Raw genomic sequence first — 15,328 nt, 5'->3', positions numbered from 1 at the left:
CTATCCAGTTATAAAGCTAAAAGTCTGACAAAACTTACCCACTTTGAGAAAATCAAATTGCATCATGTTATGCTGTTATCCTAGTGGGTTCTCGGTATATTTTTCTTCCCGTACTCCGCTTGTTTACTTCTTCATAGTTATTTTAATCTGTTATCTGTGTAACTTTCTCGCCCACTTCCCTTTTTACCTCCTTTTTTATCTTTCCTTCCCTTTTTTTATTCCTTTTTTTTTGATCTCGTTTTCACTTTCTTCTCCGTCTCCTGTGAAAGAGAGTAACAGGATGTAAAAGCTCTGTGTAGAGCTTAATGAAGTCTCTGTAGAGCGTAATCAAGTTACCCAAAAGCTCTACCCAACAACAGTCAGCTTACTGCTGACTCTTGTCAGCAGTAAGCTATTTTAATCCACCTGTTCCTCCTATTCCTTCTTCTTGCATCAACATTCACCAGAATTAATATTCCCAAACAACAGCGTCTTACGTTAAACTATCGACAGTAATATCAACAATAGGTAAATGGCCACTTAAGACAACGTTTCGCCCGTCAGGGACATTGCCAAGTCAGTGTATACATTACATTGTGTATATAATGTATGTATTGGTTTGGCACAACCTCTGGTGGGCAAAACGTTGTTACTTAAATGTGTCTCAGCGGTATTATTAACTGAATTTGATCAGTCAAGAGTGTTTCGCTCAACATTAAACACAACCTCTCGACCATGTAAAAAAATATTTGAAAACTTTTCCGCACCAAAGGTAACTTACTTTCTTCAAAAATTCATTACACAAGTTAAGTTATGCAGTTAGTCAAGGGATAAAATATTATTCCTAAATTTATACGGCTTGTCGGCATACGGCTGTGCATTTCTCGAAAACTTTTTAAACACAAAGCCGGCCTTTTAATACAGGGTTTACAGTAAGCGGAATGTATATAAACAAAGCCGCACAAGTTATACTATAGTATAACATGTGCAGTATATATATATATATATATATATATATATATATATATATATATATATATATATATATATATATATATATATATATATATATATGTGTGTGTGTGTGTGTGTGTGTGTATCGTTCCGAATAGGTAAAATTTGCGATTTTGGCTTAAAAAACAACGCTCTTCTTCCCGAATAAGGCAAGCGAAAATGTGTTTGCAAAAATTTCGCAAAAATCATTCTGAACCTAACGAAAAAAAAATTCATTGTGTTTGTTTATTATTAAATTATTGTAAAATTATCTAAAATATATTTAGTTGGATTAGGCTAAATTAAATTACGTTTGTTATAATATGGTTAGGTAACTTTTCTAAGGTTCTTTTGGTACAAAATTATTACTTTTTACATTAACATAAATAAAAACAAATATATATATATATATATATATATATATATATATATATATATATATATATATATATATATATATATATATATATATATATATATGAGGTGGTTCGGACATGTAGAGAGAATGGAGCGAAACAGAGTGACTTCAAGAGTGTATCAGTCTGTAGTGGAAGGAATGCGGGGTAGGGGTCGGCCTAGGAAAGGTTGGAGGGAGGGGGTAAAGGAGGTAAAGGAGACAAATGGTTTTTAATACTTGACGTGCTGTTGGAGTGTGAGCAAAGTAACATTTATGAAGGGGTTCAGGGAAACCGGCAGGCCGGACTTGAGTCCTGGAGATGGGAAGTACAGTGCCTGCACTCTGAAGGAGGGGTGTTAATGTTGCAGTTTAAAAACTGTAGTGTAAAGCACCCTTCTGGCAAGACAGTGATGGAGTGAATGATGGTGAAAGTTTTTCTTTTTCGGGCCACCCTGCCTTGGTGGGAATCGGCCAGTGTGATATCTATATATATATTTATATATATATATATATATATATATATATATATATATATATATATATATATATATATATTAGTAAAAAAAAAATATGAAAAGATGGGGTGGTAGGGGAAGTGGAATATTCAAACGGCTTCAGGAAGAAATCCAAATATTTTTCCTTGAAGCCTTTTTATCCACTTCTCCGAGGCTATGGGTCCCACAATTTACACCAGAGGTGGACCCCATCCTATTTAAAGGTATACGAGAAAAATTTAGAAAGGACTTAATTTTAAATGAGTTCTTGTTAATTGACCAGTTTTACCTATTAGGCACGACATATATGTACATATCGGGAGGTAGCATCTCTGGAAGTGACTGGGGACCCACAGCCCTAGAAAAGGGAATAAACATACTTCAGAAAAAAAAGAGAGGTATTTTCCCAACTGGTTTTCAAAATATCTTTAAAATATTTCGTTTTATTTAAATTTGTAAATGGAATGCAAATACGTCGTTCAGTGGATAACCACTTGAGGTTAACACATGTTCACTTTTCTTCAAGAAATTAAGAATACTAAATTTTGACTTAGCTGTGAAAAATAACCTTTGACATCGTACGAAGAACGAAACCAATTTTTTGATGGTGCTGTGAGCGTGTCACCGATACTGATGAACCTACCTGCTACCCTTCCTGTCCACCTCTTGATCAACCTACCTGTTGACTCATCTACTTGTCTACCCACCTCATCGATGCCTCCAACTATCCGTTCCGTCACGCACCTAGAGACCCACCTGAGGAATTACTGCAACAAACTTACCTCATTATCGGAACTTGACATACCGTGTTACAACCCACGGTCACATAAATGATAGACGGGTTTGAACGTTGCCTGGGTTTGCCCGGACACTGTGCTGTCCAACATTCTGTGGCTATTTCTTGTTTAGGTTTGTTCTTACCCCAGGTGGACGCGAGAGTGAAAAATCTTTCGATGATTTTTTGTCTCATTATCGTTCTTATTCAGGTACGTTCACTCTCCTATTTATATTCCTACCACTATTTACTTTTTCTCTTTCTTACTTATTCCGTTCCTTCCTTCGGCCGTTGTTACTCCCATATATTTTTTGTATTCTCGATATCATCCCTGAGTCTGCCTCCCCTTACCTATCTCCCTCACCTGCCTCTCTCGCCTTCTTTCCCCCTCACCTACTTCTCTCACTTGCCTCTCTCACCTTCTTTCCCCTCACCTGCCTCCCCCTCACCTACCTCTCTCTCACCTGTCTCCCCCTCACCTACCTCTCTCTCACCTGTCTCCCCCTCACCTACCTCTCTCTCACCTGTCTCCCCCTCACCTACCTCTCTCTCACCTGTCTCCCGTTTGCCTACCTCTCTCTCACCTGTCTCCCGTTTGCCTACCTCTCTCTCACCTGTCTCCCGTTTGCCTACCTCTCTCTCACCTGTCTCCCGTTTGCCTACCTCTCTCTCACCTGTATCCCCCTCACCTACCTCTCACCTGTCTCCCGTTCACCTCTCTCACCTGTCTCCCGCTCACCTACCTCTTTCTCACCTGTCACCCGTTCGCCTACCTCTCTCTCACCTGTCTCCCGTTCACCTACCTCTCTCTCACCTGTCTCCCGTTCGCCTACCTCTCTCTCGCCTGTCTCCCGTTCGCCTACCTCTCTCTCGCCTGTCTCCCCCTCACCTACCTCTCTCTCACCTGTCTCCCCCTCACCTCTCTCTCACCTGTCTCCCCCTCACCTACCTCTCTCTCACCTGTCTCCCGTTCGCCTACCTCTCTCACCTGTCTCCCCCTCACCTACCTCTCTCTCACCTGTCTCCCCTCACCTACCTCTCTCTCACCTGTTTCCCGTTCACCTACCTCTCGCATGTCTCCCGTTCACCTACCTCTCTCTCACCTGTCTCCCGTTCACCTACCTCTCTCTCGCCTGTCTCCCGTTCACCTACCTCTCTCTGACCTTTCTCCCGTTCACCTACCTCTCTCTCACCTGTCTCCCGCTCACCTACCTCTTTCTCACCTGTCACCCGTTCGCCTACCTCTCTCTCACCTGTCTCCCGTTCACCTACCTCTCTCTCACCTGTCTCCCGTTCGCCTACCTCTCTCTCGCCTGTCTCCCGTTCGCCTACCTCTCTCTCGCCTGTCTCCCCCTCACCTACCTCTCTCTCACCTGTCTCCCCCTCACCTCTCTCTCACCTGTCTCCCCCTCACCTACCTCTCTCTCACCTGTCTCCCGTTCGCCTACCTCTCTCTCACCTGTCTCCCCCTCACCTACCTCTCTCACCTGTCTCCCGTTCACCTACCTCTCACCTGTCTCCCCCTCACCTACCTCTCTCACCTGTCTCCCGCTCACCTACCTCTTTCTCACCTGTCTCCCGTTCGCCTACCTCTCTCTCGCCTGTCTCCCGTTCGCCTACCTCTCTCTCGCCTGTCTCCCCCTCACCTACCTCTCTCTCACCTGTCTCCCCCTCACCTCTCTCTCACCTGTCTCCCCCTCACCTACCTCTCTCTCACCTGTCTCCCGTTCGCCTACCTCTCTCTCACCTGTCTCCCCCTCACCTACCTCTCTCTCACCTGTCTCCCCTCACCTACCTCTCTCTCACCTGTTTCCCGTTCACCTACCTCTCGCCTGTCTCCCGTTCACCTACCTCTCTCTCACCTGTCTCCCGTTCACCTACCTCTCTCTCGCCTGTCTCCCGTTCACCTACCTTTCTCTGACCTTTCTCCCGTTCACCTACCTCTCTCTCACCTGTCTCCCGTTCACCTACCTCTCTCTCACCTGTCTCCCGTTCACCTACCTCTCTCTCACCTGTCTCCCCCTCACCTACCACCCCTCGCCTACACCTCGTATACCTCACTATAACGGGCAGTAAAAACCTCTCCCCTCGCAATAATCTTGCACAAACTGGGACACACAAATTCATGTGGACAATAAAGGTGAATACAATACCGAGTGTTCTCGTGTTGGTGAACTGAGAGTGATCGTCATCCAGCTTTATTTATGTATGCTGGAGAGAAGTAAACGTAAATCGGCTTTGTGTGTGGAGAGAAGTGAACGTAAATCGGTTTATTTGTGTATGGAGAAAAGTGAACATAAACCCTTTACATATGTGTATGGAGGAGACAATTGAACGGGATAGCCTAGCAAGTGAGGTAGTGAAGGCAGGAACCATACATAGCTTTAAGATGAGGTATGATAAAGCTCATGGAGAAGGGACAGAGAGGACCTAGTAGCACTCAGTGAAGACGCGGGGCCAGGAGCTGAGTCTCGACCCCTGCAACCACAATCAGGTGAGTACAATTAGGTGATTACACACAATCATTATATATATATATATATATATATATATATATATATATATATATATATATATATATATATATATATATATATATGATCATTTATGTTATTATATTCTTAGAAGAGCGTTAAACTCGTATGGATCATTCAGCACCTGACCAATGGGAGGCAGTGAGATTTGAGACGAAAGGAAGGATATCTCCACTACTTTTTCTTTCTCTCTTTGTCCCGTCTCTGTCCCCCTCGCCTATATATACTGGATCCGTAACTCTTTGTGTAAAGAGATTCTCCTAATAATTATAATTATAACTAGGATTTTTAAAGAGGTGGACTGGTAAGCCAACGGAAGTCCTCGGTCAGATGACCAATGCTCCAGCTGTGGGTCATCATATGACTAAGACCCGCGTCAGGAAACACTTGTCCTGTTTCCTGACAAACATTATACCTACCATCTTTTGTGTTAGTGTGTAAATGGTCCAAGTCGTAAGCTTCTCTCTCCTACGTGCGGGTTAATTGTGTATTACGAACACTTCGCCGGTACCCTTTTTAAAAGGTACATCTTAGTTACATAGTGGGAACCAAAGCTAGCCATGTTTTCCTGTCATTTTCCATAGCATAGGATGGTGTTCGTACATCAGGTAATAGTCTGTTAGCCTCAGCTGAGAGACTTCAGTGAGGCGATGAGGATACCGTCCAGCATTTTACACTTGGTTCAATAGATAAAGCAGCTTCAAAGGTTTCGTTCCAGCAGAGCCGAAGTTAGTTTTCGAGACTACGGTGCTCTTCACCAACTCCAAGGCTAAAGGACTGAATACCTCGTCTTTTGCATATAGTTCTAGTCTTCCCATTATGTCCTTGAATTTAAAATGATAAAGCCACTGGATGGCAAAACATCTACAGATAAAGATACCCAGCTGTTGCACTGGGGGATTACCATCTCTCAAGATGGTCTGTCCCACAGATATGGAAAATGGAACTTATTAAGATACCGACACACAGAGCGAGCCAAGAAAGCTAAAATAATTTCTTATACTTATAAATACACATGTATGCACTGTGTAAATTTATTGTTGCCATAAGTAGCGTGGAAAGACTAAACCAACATAACTCACTGGGAAGAGTGAGGGAGGATAAGGAGGGAGTTAAAAGGTGAGAAGTGGTAAGGGAGGAAAAGTCACTGTGAGGAGGGGGGAAGAAGCGATATTATTTTAAATATAATTGTGTGTATCTGCAGTGTGCGGTTTACTTATTCTAGATAATCGTTACACTATAAGAACAAGAGGATTCAGAATGTTACCTGAAGTGTGATGTCCACACACTTCTCACGAGGCAGTTATTGAGGGAATGATGGTAAATGTGCTTCCTTCTTTGGATCAACCTACCTTGGTGAGACTCGTCCGATGTGGCAATTAAAGAAAATAGTAATTACATTGAGGGACCAGAAGATAGTGATATTGTTATAGTCTATCACACAGGAGGGTTTCAGTGAGGCCTCAAGCATAACACTAAAGGTTCAGTAGCTTATAGGACAGATTTCCATAAATGACTGATGTTGCAAGAAATCTCGCCTGCATGCAAGTATAAAGGACTAACTTGGTGTTGGAGAATGTATCCTGGTCTTCAACCTCCCTAAGCTTTAGCCCCTCTGGACTTCCCCTCAGAACCACGTGCAACCGGGAGCCTTAATTCCTGCAATATTCAGTTGGTATTAGTGATCTGCCTGCACCTCAGAAATTCCTGTTTCCAAGGGGGTGTGTATCCCCTAGTGTAACTATGCAGAAAGTGACACTAGCTTCTAAGCTTAACAACAAGGAGACGCCGGAATGTACCTATCATAGGCCGTCCGACTGCAAAAAGACCCACAGTTCAGCTCACTCGCAAATTCCCCCCAGAAACTGGCCAGAATACTGAGAAAGAAAGGGAGGTTTTGCCTTACTGTATGGGCCTGACAGAGGAAGTCATCTACGGTACTTCGAGGTGCCTCCACCAGATTTCCCCAGGTCTAGTATATGAAGACACGTGGGGGCACCGCCTGCTGTTCACGGCACTTGTTGATCCGATGGTGTCTGGTCTTAGAAGAAAGCACTGCGGTCTCAAAACCCCGGTCTCAAAACCCCGTGCCCCGGCATTCAAACCTGGGCTGCCAGTTCTCCCTGGCTAATATAACCTAGTGTTTGCCTACATTACCGGCCTATTACTACCTACGTTAAGGTCTTAGGTCTATATTATCATTATCTACAATTGCCTCAATAGTCCTAATATTAGTTCACTAACAGTATAAACTACCTACCTCTTCCTCGAAGGATAAATCTATCAATTAAATGTACCTTACAACCATCTTCGCCAACCCGAGTGTGTGCGCGTGTTTTGGGTGGGTGTAAGGGCCACTCAACCCAGCTGTTCCATCCTTGACGTGTTGGGATCTTCGTACAACATATCTGCCCTGTGGAACTTTAGGACCGAATAAATTTCCACATGGTGTAAAGATTTTGTTGGTGGCGCTAGGTGAATCAAGGATGAGAAAAGCATCAGGAAGAAGGTAAAGACTAGTAAGACAGAGGAAGGTTGCTTATGTTGAAAAGGGAAGAAGTGTGTAGCTTCCACACAGGAGTTGATACACAGCCAAGGTCGAGAAAGCGGCTCCCTGGGCTGATACCCGCCCTGGCTTTACATGATCCCATGGTCGTCTGAAGCCCAGATTGAGCACTTTTGAAAGAAACTTGTACTAATCATATTCATACCTGTGACTTGTTTTGTGTATTCGTCTACCCTCGTAGCTTGACCTCAGATATGGTATCGTTGCTGACTGCATGGTCAACCAAGTTGCCGCTGCTAGCGACTCGCAACCTCACATAACCATCACAACCATTTTGACCAGGTAATTGTCGGAGATATCAACCCAGTTTTCTTTTGAAAATTTCTATCTTCAAGCCAAAGCTAAAATAAATGAGATGTATTTCGGTCAGTGTGTGATCCATCCAAGAAAGGTATCCTTGTATTGCACAACCTCAGCCCACTACACCTCACGGTACGCAAATGAAATAGCAGAACACAACAGCGCAACACAAGTTTTCAGTGCAGCTATAAATTACTGTTTAAAATATGAAGCAAATCAAAACAGCCATTCGCAAATCTTCACATGGAAACTTAATTTTTTTTTAGTAAAACTGGCAGATTAGGTCATACATAGCCCAAACCAATTCAGACCTTCCACTGAGAAAGATCAGCTCTGAAGCCAAACTTAAGAGGCATTCTCCTGTCATCTCAGAGTGACCAATATCCTAAAATATACCACCACATTAAGGGGCACATCATTTCCCCTGTCTTTTAATATGTTATTTTTTTCCCCTATAATCTACCTTATCCATAATTACTATCACATTTGCTTTGTCTGTTTCATAAGGTGAAGTCCAGGATCTTTCCTTAATTCATGGTATAACTTAACAAATCTTTGAGGACAGTAATGTTGTAGAGGTCTGAGTTTTGCTCATACCTCTACCTATTGCCATCAGCTACTACTTCCTCTTCCTCCAGGTTTTAATGGTCACCTACAGCTTCGCTAAACGCGAGACCAATTAGTGATTAGCAGACAGTGGATTGAGCCTCTACCACTCCTTGCATTGAGTGTCTATCACCGATTTAGCACTTCATTAATACATGTATCTCCAATCTCCATCTATCTTATCTCTGGCCACTTCATTACCACCGACTATGATGACTGAACAGTTTTTCAGTGGGAATTTCTTAATACTGAAGGGCTCTTAATTTGAGAAATTCGAGCTACCTTTCAATTCTTCGGATCAAACCTGATTAACCCCATTACTCATGTGCTGTATAACCTTTATGGGTTTAGGCTTCTCCAAGAATATAACATAATACTAATCTTCTCCACAGCTCAAGTGTTGCGGGGTAAACAACTACACGGACTTCCAGCAAGCGATCATGTGGCAGGCGAACAAGTCGAGTGAGACGTTGGTGCCGAGAGCTTGTTGTGTTCTCGAGGGTGACCCCATCAAGTTCCGTCCACTCGACCCCAACTGCCCCTCCAGCCCTGATCAGGACAACTCCTACTACCTCACAGTCAGTGTTACTTCATGTGTTGAGGATTGGGAGAGGGTCGTGCATGGTCGTTGCTGTGGGACAGAGGGGAAATTAATAATGTTTTTCTGGTTGGGTTTAAAGTGGGCTCTTATTAGTGGTATCCAAGGAGTTCTGTCTCTCTCCCCTTAAGTTGGTTATACAGTATTCAAAGGGAAATGGCACAAATCACACACCTTTGTTAGTCTATCATGATAAAGATCATTTTAAATATCGTGTGGGTTACAGTTCTTAGTGTTTAGAGTTAGGGGAATCCTCCAATTAATGACCACCCATATTTCCAGTCACTTTTCTCTTTCACAGATGTATTGAAAATTGTTCAGTAATTTTTCATTTGATATGCCGCAGCTCCAATAGGCGGCCAGAAACCAAGGTATTGACTGAAAAAATATAGCTTTGCTTTAGTACTAGAAATTAAACAGTTCTCTGGCAAGGTGATCTCAGTATTGCATATTAGCCATAGATACACATTTTTGCATAGTCACTCATAAATATTACTCCATTTGACTGAGAATTTCTCCACCACCTTAGCTGTCTTAGCTCTAATCCATCCATGTAGATTAATAAACTTTTCAGAAGTAAATGTCGAATTTGATGACATGAAAGATGAATTCCTAACAAGGAAAACTAGTGGGTAGATCATATGTTTTGTGGTCACTTGATGGAGGATCAAGCCGTCATCTTTCTTTACCCTGAAGGACCCCCACAGATTTAGCGCTTTACAGTAATATAACACATGGAAAATGAAAAATTGTCTCTCTTCTAGACATCCAGCATATTCAGATAACATCAATGCACACCAGACACAGGGAGGGAAGATGCATTATTGTACATGCATTTGACCGTTTCACAACACTGGCTCGACAAAATATAAGGGAGTTCTTTATGAAATTCTGCGGTGCTTCCGTCCGCCTTCTGTGGCATTTCTACTTGATTGATATTATTATTATTATAATCAAGGGGGAAGCGCTAAACCCGGAGGATTATACAGCGCCTGGGGGGGGATGTGGAAGGCATTCAGGCTTAATTCGGGGAACTGGAGCACAGATCCAATTCCCTAAATCAAGAGCCCCTCACCAACATCAAGGAACCTTCCTTGAGGGGACTTGATTGATAAAATATTTGGTCAGGTAAGGTACTTCCTCCCAGTTAGTTACAGTCTGTATTTTTTTATTATTTCTAAGCCAGGACTTCTACGAGGCAGCGAGATATTCCCCAAATTCGTTGAAGAGTTGGGTATGTACAATTGCAAGAAAGGCATTGAACGGCAATATTTTTGTCGTGCAGTTTCAGTTTCGTAAGTATCTGCCAGAATGGACTATTTAGTACTGCTCACTGGTATTCATAGGCTTTCTATTAATAGAAAGTCTATGCCATAAGAAAGTAGAAGGTATAACAGTACTGACAATACAGATGAGAGGACACAAGTACATACACTCAGTACATCTTAATTGGATATGGTTCCAGTCAGTGTCTTATATGCAGTATGGTGTCAGACTTCTTGCAGTTCAGAAGCATCAAGTGCTCCTACCTGTCTTTTCCCTGGCGTAAGGTTATATTAAGTCACGAGGAAGGACTTGCTGTTAATGATTCCATACCAGTGTTTCTCGATGAAGTTTATTCTCTGAATGCATTCCACCTCTCTCAAGATTATTATCTCCCTAACCTTGTTTTGAATGCCTTTCAGTATTACTGTTTTGTAGCAGGAGGCCTTTTGTCTGTCACTTTTCTTGAATATTGGAACTTTGATAGCTATGACACAAGTATCTGGCAGTTCACTTTTCAGTACGCTTTAGATGAAGCTCTAGGGCCTAGAGCTTAAAACAGCTTAAACAGCTTGCCTAGAGTCTAGGCAAGCTGTTTAAGTGTTCTTCTGGAAATAGAAAAGTATCTCCTGATAGATCCTTCTTTAAATAACCCATTTATTGGTTAAGTAATCATTATCTTGTGCTTAGAAACAGTAGTTAAGGAACTGCTGGCTTAAAACTGATATATATCTGTTGTTGCTAAGTATCAGTTGACTTTTTGGAGATAACTTTTCCACCCTATTTTGAATATATGTCTGGGAGGGATAGTCGATGGGAGGTTAGGAGATTTCAATGAGCTCCTAGGGGGGTTGATGGGGCCCGGGTGGAGGGATGAATAGGGGGATAGGATTCTGGGTATTTAAAGGTGGATGGATAGCATTCGGGAGACGGGGAAGATGTTAGGTAAAACGATACAAGTGCAACTAAGGTGACATCTTATTGTGGCAATGTTTCACTCTCTAGGAGCTCAATAAAGCTCCTTTTACCTAACATATTGTCGGTAATTCTACCAACTACAATACAAGATGATTAGGGTTTGGGGGGAGGATAGGGCTCAGAGGTGGATGGATAGGGTTCAAGGGTTGGATGGTTAGGGTTAAAGGAACTCCATTGCTGTGTATTTAGAAATAAGTTATTGCCCCTTAACCTTACGAGTTTATGTAACTTTGTTCACTTATTAAGTCCGAAATAGACATAAATTCCAGGAATAACAGTTGTATATTATTTTGGATTATATTAATTTATCAATAAAATGAATGATTGTAAAGTCTTCCCAACATGTGTAAATTCAAATACCAATTCAAAGTCGTCAAAAGAAAATAAAAAAAAAATGTGGGCGTAGGCTGCCAGAGACCTTCCTGAAGAAAATGGTTTTTTTTTTTTTTGCTACCATTGAGTTACTAGTTTTTTGTGTTCAGTCTTCTACACAAATAAGACTGTCATTTTTATTTTTAAATATTGGTGATTTTTTGTTTTAATCCCTAGATTATATTTAAATCATATATGTTATTTACAAATTGGTGAACACTGGTAAAATAAGTAATCAAAGACTACAGGTAATAGAATAATGATATTCGTGAAACAATTTTCATGTGCAGTGTTTCAGGAAAGAAAAAATAGGAGTATGTCCATAATTTTTAATTACATAAGTCAGGATAAAAACTATATTGTGACTGTGACTGTAATAGTATTTTTTATAATATGTTTAAGGTTTTAGAAATAAGAGAGAAATGTACATACTAGTAACCAAAAAAATATTCTCCATCTCAACGTTTTCAAGATTATTAATTTCATGAATGATTTGTAACACTAACATGAAACTTACTTCCTATATTTTTTCAGGATTTTTTATGCATTAGTGAGATCTGTACTCTAATAATGTAGACATTCCCCAAGTCTAATGCTATGTATGGTGATTGGTTGGTGTTACAGGGGTGTCTGAGCAGGTTACAGGAGAGCACCTTCTACTACTTGACCCCCATGTTGTCTGTGGCCATCTGTCTGGGCACACTACAGCTAATCCTCATCACACTCTCGTTTTACATGTGTAGGGCCATTAGCAAGGCTCTCAAGTAAGGGCGATTGCCTCGATCCGCATGATCTTACCCGCTCGCCTGTATGCTTGACACAGTTTTCTAAAGGATTCTCAAGTGGCAAATGCATGGAAATTATATTAAACCCGTTGTGCTTCCTTTAAGTCTACCTGGAATTTTTTGAAGACATCCAAATGTTTGCACATTACTGCATGAGAATAAAATTGGTTTTAAGACTGAGGGCTAATCTAATGTGATTTCCATTTCTGCATTTTGTCACTAAAGCTCCTTTCATCAAGTATTTGTTGACCCCAAATCCTATCCTGCCGTCTCCCTTCCCCACACTGAAAGCCTGTTATAGGCATAAAGCATTTCAGCTTGCTAGTGTCCTCACAGATAATGACTGTCCAATGCCAGACTATCTGTTTAAAAAACAGCTTGTTCCCTGCTCGAAATTAATGTTATGAGGTAGAGGGTCACTGCATTGCAACGGAAGAAAAACACGAAGTTCATCACTAGGTCTTGCATGTCTCGACCACAAGAACATTTATCTTTGTCGTGTGGCACGAAAGTTGACAGTGCAAGAGAGAGAGAGACGAAAGTAAATTAATAAACAGATAGCCAGCGCATATGCATGCGCTGTGTAGTAGTTACTAGTTGTCAAAGGCACTTGTTGCTAGACACTTGGCCTATTGTTTATGGTGATTGAATGAGTGCTTGCATGGCCACGTGCGTGAAGAATGAAGAGAGGAAATTTGGAAATGAGGGATAAAGGAAGGGAGGGAGGGAGGTGGAAGAGAAGAAAGAAAACAGGACATAGTGAGAATCATAAAGATCTGATGCTGTCTGAGGATTGCCTGAATTTTATTTAATATCGTGTATTGACCACAACACCATGCTGCGAGTGTAGGCGGAAATATTCAGGAGGCTCATAACGGGTCCAGGAACTGGACTCTGACCATTTTCTAAGAAAGTTAGTGATAACAAAGTGCTTAAATAGGCCAAGGATCCGACGGGAACTAAGACACCCAGAAGAACCAAGAGTGAAGCTGAAGCTATCAGAAGCATGAGTTGGAGAAGCTTTTTCGTGCACTTGCACGGAGTTGGTTTTTAGCATGAGATGTGGAGACAACTAGAGCATATATGCATGTTTTTATTTATTTTTTTGCTACTTGAACCCTTAATACCGAATTTTTAAATAAGTTGGATATGAGAAATGTATGAACCCTGTCCTCATCCTCTGTAGTCAGCCAGACATTGTGTATTAAGCTTCATGTCTGGATTTACCAGTAACTATCCTCTTTAGTCCATGTCCCTTTATAATACAACAAAATGAAAATTTTGTATAGAATTTTATGGGCTTGCATATATAATTTGTGATAGAATATGACATTATATTTCTAGGCCCACCAAATCCACTTTTACACTGTTTTTCCATTGCCAGACAGTTTCTCTTACTGTAAAATTCTATATGATAATTTTACCATCGCAAAACATTTTTTCCCCATATAGCTACAGTGAATTGAAAATAAAAAAAAATACTGTTCCTCCACTTTTTCTAAAATGTTGTAATATCATTATCTAAATGCGGGCAAAAGTAATTCTTTAATTAAAACAAAAACTACTTGTAAAAGAACTAATAATAAAAAGAGGGAAGTTATCTTCAATTGCCTTTTAATATTATTTAAAACAAAGTCAACATCATAGGTATATGATTCTCAAAATTAGTTTTTCTAAGTGATATTCTTTAATTTTAATTTTTCAGTATAAATATATATACATTCAAAACTATATATTGTCTCTCTTCTTTATATACATATCATTCAAAACTTTTCTTGCTTTGGTTCATATAAAACAATGCTGACAAATCAAATAGATAAGGTGAAAACATCTTTGAAATATATTTCATATTTTCTTGACTTAATTACAAGTGTCAAGAAGCAGTCTCAGCTTTTTAGAAATGCTGAAACTGTAATTAAATCAAGGTTAATTTTTGGTATGTCTGATGTACTGTATAGAAAATAAATAAAATTTGACATTCAGTATTTCAACTAAAGATATTTTTTTAAACAAAACTAGTTATTTTGTTGGTGGTTATAAATCCGTGAAATAAAATTTGATTAAGGCAATGTTTGCAAGGATACACACACCGAGAAGTGTGTATCTCTTAGTTTGTATACACTCAGAGTTTACTTAAATTGCTATTTTAGGGCTAGAAATATTCTTGACTTCTAGTGACTGGGTTACAGGCAAGTCTAATGACCCTCTTGTAGGTAAAAGGCTTTAAACTCCATTAACCAAACAATTTTCAGTTTTATTATTGGTCAATACATTAACCAAACAATTTTCAGTTTTATTATTGGTCAATACACTAACCAAACAATTTTTAGTTTTATTATTGGTCAGTACATTAACCAAACAATTTTCAGTTTTATTATTGCTCAATATATTAACCAAACAACTTTTGGTTTTAATATTAGTCAATACGTTATGGGTAAGTATGGTATGTCAAGTATTACTTTAGTCTTGGGTGTTATTCCTCTGACATGGCATTCTCCTTCTACAAATGTGAAGGTTATTTAGAGTATGTCAGCAGTGAATATGTTCTTTCTCATGACTAATAACATTACGTTTTCTCCAGGGTTGCTACGGTAGACTGATGCAGTGGGTGGAAAACCACATCAACCTGCTCATGGGGATTGGCATCGGTGTGGGCGTCTCTGAACTTCTCTCAATGGCATTGGCATT

The 15,328-nt window shown here is 40.5% G+C and overlaps 1 protein-coding gene across 1 annotated transcript in view; it reads left to right on the top strand.

The window, feature by feature from the left end:
* LOC128693736 (tetraspanin-1) overlaps window positions 1-15,328 on the top strand; it is a 149,194-nt gene that overhangs the window by 133,150 nt on the left and 716 nt on the right. Inside the window, exons 6-8 of the mRNA XM_053783581.1 lie at window positions 9,037-9,222; window positions 12,480-12,619; window positions 15,222-15,328. The exon at window positions 15,222-15,328 is cut by the window's right edge and continues 716 nt beyond it. Coding sequence (XP_053639556.1) covers window positions 9,037-9,222; window positions 12,480-12,619; window positions 15,222-15,240 — 345 coding nt within the window. The 3' untranslated portion in view covers window positions 15,241-15,328. The remainder of the gene's footprint in view (window positions 1-9,036; window positions 9,223-12,479; window positions 12,620-15,221) is intronic.

This window comes from Cherax quadricarinatus, chromosome 34 (genome assembly GCF_038502225.1).
Source record: "Cherax quadricarinatus isolate ZL_2023a chromosome 34, ASM3850222v1, whole genome shotgun sequence".
In the NCBI taxonomy this organism is placed as follows: Eukaryota; Metazoa; Arthropoda; class Malacostraca; order Decapoda; family Parastacidae; genus Cherax; species Cherax quadricarinatus.
This window is presented reverse-complemented; position numbering and strand designations above follow the sequence as displayed.